Source organism: Merops nubicus, unplaced genomic scaffold, assembly GCF_000691845.1.
Source record: "Merops nubicus isolate BGI_N331 unplaced genomic scaffold, ASM69184v1 scaffold13411, whole genome shotgun sequence".
NCBI classification, from domain to species: domain Eukaryota; kingdom Metazoa; phylum Chordata; class Aves; order Coraciiformes; family Meropidae; genus Merops; species Merops nubicus.
Genome location: NW_008587689.1, coordinates 14,326 through 20,170, shown reverse-complemented (window position 1 = coordinate 20,170; position 5,845 = coordinate 14,326). Strand labels below are relative to the sequence as shown.

At 45.0% G+C, this 5,845-nt stretch overlaps 1 protein-coding gene across 1 annotated transcript in view; it reads right to left on the bottom strand.

Annotated features, from left to right (window-relative positions):
• Positions 1–3,239: 3,239 nt before the first annotated feature.
• The window catches only part of TM7SF3 (transmembrane 7 superfamily member 3), a 16,801-nt gene continuing 14,195 nt past the window's right edge, over positions 3,240–5,845 (bottom strand). Inside the window, exons 10-12 of the mRNA XM_008949019.1 lie at positions 4,531–4,628; positions 3,990–4,152; positions 3,240–3,502 (exon numbers count right to left, since the gene is read on the bottom strand). Of these exons, the coding sequence (XP_008947267.1) occupies positions 3,240–3,502; positions 3,990–4,152; positions 4,531–4,628 (524 nt within the window). The remainder of the gene's footprint in view (positions 3,503–3,989; positions 4,153–4,530; positions 4,629–5,845) is intronic.

Sequence of the window (5,845 nt, the reverse complement as noted above, 5' to 3'; positions counted from 1 at the left end):
CCACCAGTATGCCGCATGCAGGCTCCTCTCTGGCAAACCTGATTTCTTCCTCATTCCCCTTCAAAACAAATTTATAACCCTTCCTATAAGCCCTGCTAATTCATGTCCCAGATGTCTTCTCTGCCTTCTGAGTCATCTCACCCTCTGCCTCCAGTACCTCGTACTTGTGCAAAGGCAACTGGGAAAGTGAGGGGGGGCTGGGAGGAGTTTCCAATGCCTCTCCTAACAGGGACCTGTATCCATTCCCCCACCTCCCCAGTTCCTTGGGTCACCACCCTCCACTTGGGGGATCTGCAGAGCCTGTTCCCACAAGTCCAATTCTTTCACATTCTCTTCTCATCCTTAATCTTAACACCTCTTCCTTCAGTTCAGCCACCATATTAAGCAGATCACTGACCTGCTCACAACTTATACACGTTTTCTCCTCAACACTCTGTTTCACATCCCAGGTTCCAGCACTCCCTGCAGCCAGTTGCCTGGACGGCTGCATGCTTGTGTGCAGCTTCTGTCTGGGTGCCCACAGTTTTCCTGACAGTCTCTGCCTGCGTTGCAGCCCTGGCGGGGTGTTTTTGGCAGGATATTTTTGAGGAACTGACCAGATGACTTTTTTTTTTTTCCGGATTCTCCCACACCCTGCTCTCAGGTCCCTGGTCTATGAGCTGCAAACAGTTGCAGCACCCCCGGTGCTCACACAGTCAAGACTCCCGGAGGCGACTTACCACCCGATAAGCACTGGGTGAGGCTGGTTACGCCCTTGATTGCCGGGGGAGGAGCTCGAGCACCCCGAGTGACCGCTGGCGTGTTCCCGCCTCGTTCAGATCGGGGCCGGGACTCCTGGCTCCGCCCTCCGCCCACGCCTCCTCGGCAACCCGCCCGACAGCTGCCAGCCCCCGAGAGCTGGCTAGCCGCCTTCTGGGCTTCAGAAAGCCCCCAAAAGGAGCTCCTTGCCGGTCCCTTTTGCCGCGACTTCCCTCCCCAGTGTGGGCTTACCTGCACTGGAGCTGGTCTCCTCGGCGAGTCATATAGGCATAGTCATATGTTCATATAGAACATAACCACCCCCAGCCTCCAGATGTCACTGCAACTACAGGAAATCCTTACACCAGGTCAGCTAAGCTTCACCCCCAAGTCTCATCCCTTGTGGGGCTAAAAGTTTTCAAAACAAACTATCCCTACAATACCAAAGGCAGAACCTAAGTTGTAAAAGCGTCACCGAATTCAAAGAGACCTCTTTAGTTCCAATATTCTTTCAAAAGTTAACTTTATTACAAAAGATATAGAAAATTAGAGTTCAGCTTGTTTCTTACACAGTATTAATCAAAGCAGTTGCCAAAAAAAACCCAAGGTAAACATGTTTAAGAGCATATGTATACCATATAAGTGTTTGCTACTTGTCACCAAATACAGCAAAGACACGCTTGCTATCAGTGCGGGAAGGGCGGTCAGCAACCATCAGTCTGCCAGAGGCCAGCAAAAGAGCTCCTCCTCTAACCCTGTGGGCTGCACAACAGCACAGTGAAGCAAGGCCCAAACTGCAGCATTTCATCCTTGCTCTGCTGTTTGAGGCAGACGTTCTAGCTCCAAGCAACCATCTGATGTTTAGAGAGGCAAATCCCATGAGCTCAGTCACCTCAGATACTATGTCATTAAGCTTTCACTCTGTAATGAAAAAGGGCCAGTAAGTAGAGCCATTTTAAATGCATCAATTCCTTTCCGTTGCCAGCGTGTTCTACCTTTCAACTGAATTCCAAGATAAAGTTCTTCTGCTAGTTTCCTTACAAAGAGATGTTTCTTACATACTCACTACCAAGAATTTAAGGTGGTGACTGAGAAGTTCTTATCACTGGGATTTTCACTCATGATGGTTCCAGCTGGGTAGCACAACAGACAGGAAGGACTATGCACCTTGCTGCTCACACTAAAGGTAAAAAACCAGTGAGAATAGTAAGGACGAGCCACCATAACCTGCACTGAGATACAGAACACATCACTTAATGCATTTAATGCACAGATCACCACATAAACACTGAAGGCAAAAACCAGGTTTGGGCATGGTGGGCAAGAGCAGGTAAAACCAAGGACAGGCTCCAGACTGCCTGTGCACCTGTGGGAGCCAAACCCACAATGCTTCAGAAAAAAAGCTGTTTGTTTTGTTTAAGGAAGTGAATAAAGCCACCACATGAGATCACAGTCCTCCACTGAACACAAGAGTGGTCCCTCATCTGGTTTTATACTACATTCTGCTTTGGGCAGATGCAATCCAAACTGGTAAGGAACACATCCAGTCAGCAAGGATCCTGGTCAATATTTTGTTAGCTGGATGCCGTTTTCACCCCTTAAAGGCAAAACTGAAAGATACAATGATTAAAAATAAAATTAGTGTTTCAACCAATTCCAGGAAAAAACCTGCTATTGGCTACAAAGAACTTATTTACTTCTTTTCTGACAGCACCACCAAAAAAAGAGATTATACTAGCAACAGAAACAAGACACTGGCTGTTCAGAAAGCAAACAAGGGGGCAAGGCTCTTGCGTTCTCTCAGCAGTTACCTCTGCACAGGGTTCAGATGACTAGCTTGCTAGAGAACCATCCAAAACCAAGGGAGAAAGACACCTTGTCTCAGATCAAGTCCACCTCCTGAGCCCCAGTGTGCACACTTACAACAGTTCATTCAGTGCAGTTTAATTTCAAGTCACTTAAGCTTAGCTTGCAAGGTTCAGTAATACTTCTTGGAAACAATTGTCTGCAGCCACATATTTTGTACCTGTATTAGAAGGTGATACTTCAGTTCCTGCTAGAACTCTGTGTATGGTTCTTATCTCATCCCTTGCAATTTGACAGACTGCTCACCCTCAGAAGCAAGTCAGGCAATATTTCAGCAGTGGTTTCCACACTGCAAGGTAAGAACCAACACTGTACAGATTGTTTTCTAAGGGCTTCACATACCCAAACATCATGCTAGATGACCACAAGACAAATACCTGTACTTTACCATTAATACAAGACTCAGCAGCTAGACACATTACAGCAGGCTGACCATGACATTGAGGAAAGAGTCACAGAACAGCATGTAGTGTAGCAGACAACTTTTCTTCCAGGTTGGGAAAATACAGTCCTCTTTCGTAAGCAGTACAAACTGGCAGTGGTAAATCCTGCACCACTGTCTGGTTTGCTGGTGATCACTCATCTCATCATTCCTAGTTTCTTCCTTCCTCTGTTCTGACCAGTTATTTGGTAGGTTAAAAAAGCAACGGAGTTCTCTCCTCAGCTGGCTGCTCTTTCTGAAATAACTCTTTGATATGCAGTAGCTTGTTATGGATCCTTTCTCTTAGGGGAGGGATATGATGGCTAGGGTCTAAGACATTAGTGCTTCTGCGCTCCCTTTCCTGCTTCCAGGTGAGATAGGGCTGCAGTGGGAAGGGCACCTCGCTTCTCTCCCGGCGAAGCTGCACAGTTACTCCACTGAGTGACAGCATTGTCCACACTGACAGGATAATGAAGTCTGAAAAAGAAAAGAGATTCCTGTATCAAAGTAGAACATTCCTTCCTTTCCCAAGCATAAACACTGAATAACTTTAGTGACAGAAAGGAATGAAGTACTGTCCCTGCACCCTCTCATGCTTTGAGTAATTTCACACAGAAGTGAAAACACACATGGAGTGTGTTCAGTCACCATCCCAGGCCTTTTCTGACTGCCCACTCCACAGACTCCTCAAAGGAGCAGTCCAAGCCCAAGCACCACCTTTCACAGGGGCTTTTCTCACAGAACAGCTTTCGAAAGTTTGGTACCTTCAAGTATGCTCAGTATTTCTTTTGGAGGTCTAGATTTTATCATCTGGGTGTTAAATCTCACACCATACTTACTGTGTTCTCCCTTCTTCCCTTCCTACTCTCAACACTCACAGTTTACAATGAAACCAAAGAGGCAGTGAAGTTCTCCAATAAGCATTTCACACTAATTATTAAAAAAGTCTTAGAGCAGTACTCACCATTTGTTTGAAAAGGCACATTGGTGTAAGCTCTGCTGAAGTAATTATTGAGGATCCTTCTGAGTAGGTCTAAGGTGATGTAAGCAAGACTTGTGTAGACATAACAAGCAATAGCTAGGACCACTGTGTAAGAGCCTACTACTCCAGAGGCCAGTATGTTCAGCTAGAGGGGGAGAAAAAAACCCTACAGCTTTAGAAGACTGATAAACATTCTTTATTCCCCACCTCTTTAAGACAGTATTTTGTATCAATTCTACAAGAAGTTGGCTGCACATGCCTGTTATCTACACAGCCTGTTAAGACATCAGAAGTCAACTAAATCCAAGTGTTAGTGGATGCCCCATGCAACACTGCAAAAAGTCATTCCTTTGATGGATCATTTAGCACAAGTAGGGCTGAACATGAACACCCCAGAGCCAGTCCTGTGCTGGGCTTCATGAAGCTGTGTTAAGTCTTCTACACATATCACACAGGACTATAATTTGTATTAAGTAGTCTGACACTTCTCTCTCCTTCTGAAATGACAGTGTAGCTTACTTACAATTCTTGGGCAGCCAACAAAAAGCACTGGAACCAGCAAGGCTACAGAAGAAAAGGTCACCCAGAACACCACATCATCACGGAAGACTCTGTAGTCTCCTGCAAAGACACCATACTCCATATGTAATTTACTACTTAGAAAAACATTTATCTTTGTAAGTGGCTGGGGGCAAGCTTCCCTCCCCAAGATTCTGTACATTCAGCAATCTAGAGTACAGTATGCAAAAGCTTAGCTTTCAAGCTCAAATGCTGATTAAGATGTATTTTAATAGTTACTCAGAAAAAGTTTTTCCCAGTTGAGTATAGGTCCTGTACTCTATAGGTCCATGAAATAAAGATTTCATGAGGTATGTTACTCCTCTGGTAAGAATGAAAAGTACCAGCGTACTTCTCTGGTAATAAGAAGCCATTTTGACACCTATATAGGTTTATAAATCTATAGAAGTTCATCTCTACGTTTGGCTCCAAAGCATGCTGCAAGTGCAGCCAGCACACCACAAGGGAACAAACTCCTCTGGCTTTAGTAAGAGTAATTAAGTCACTCAAACACTACTTTGCTCCTCCTGCTTTCTAAGGCTTGTCAAGTAAACAGAGCTGACCCCCAGCTGAGTCACTGTTTTGCTTCAAGGCAGAGCAACCAGGGACTGCATGGATTGTCACATAATTGTGGCTTGAGTCAAACAGATGATTGGAGAATGAAAAACTATCCTATCAAAGGATCTTCAGTAGAAGAATTTTGAGGTTTTCAATTACAATAAAGAAAGCAGTGTAGCTGGTGCTGATGACCCAGAGGAATTCCAGCCTAGCAACCCTGCTTGCTTTTAAGTGATGTGTCTATTGCTTCTCAGTCATTCTAAAACCCCTGAAGATGTCATCTAACTGCCAATACAAGTTTGGCTCTTATAGGGCAGTGCTCCCAGAGCTTTGCACTGTAGTATAGTGAAAGGTACCAGCAAGAGTTCCTCTCAATCCATAATGCCTTTATGCCTGAAGCCTCCAAGTTAGAATACAGATTTCCTACTGTGACTTGTTCTGGATAGAAAATGAGACAAAAAGCAACTGCATGCCTGGAGCAGAGCTGGTATCACAGACTGCTGAGATAGCACACAGCTTAGATAGGAAGAGCCTCGGCAAGTTCTGTGTGGAATAACCAGTTTCCTTTTCCCCACCAGTGCCAATCCCCTAAGCAGTTTTAATTACAGCACACCTGAAAGAAGGCTTCAGGCACATTTCTATTCCTCCCAAAACTGGAAAGGGAAAGTTAAACAACACACTAAGATAAACCAGATAGTGGCATTCATCTTAAAGCCTCACAG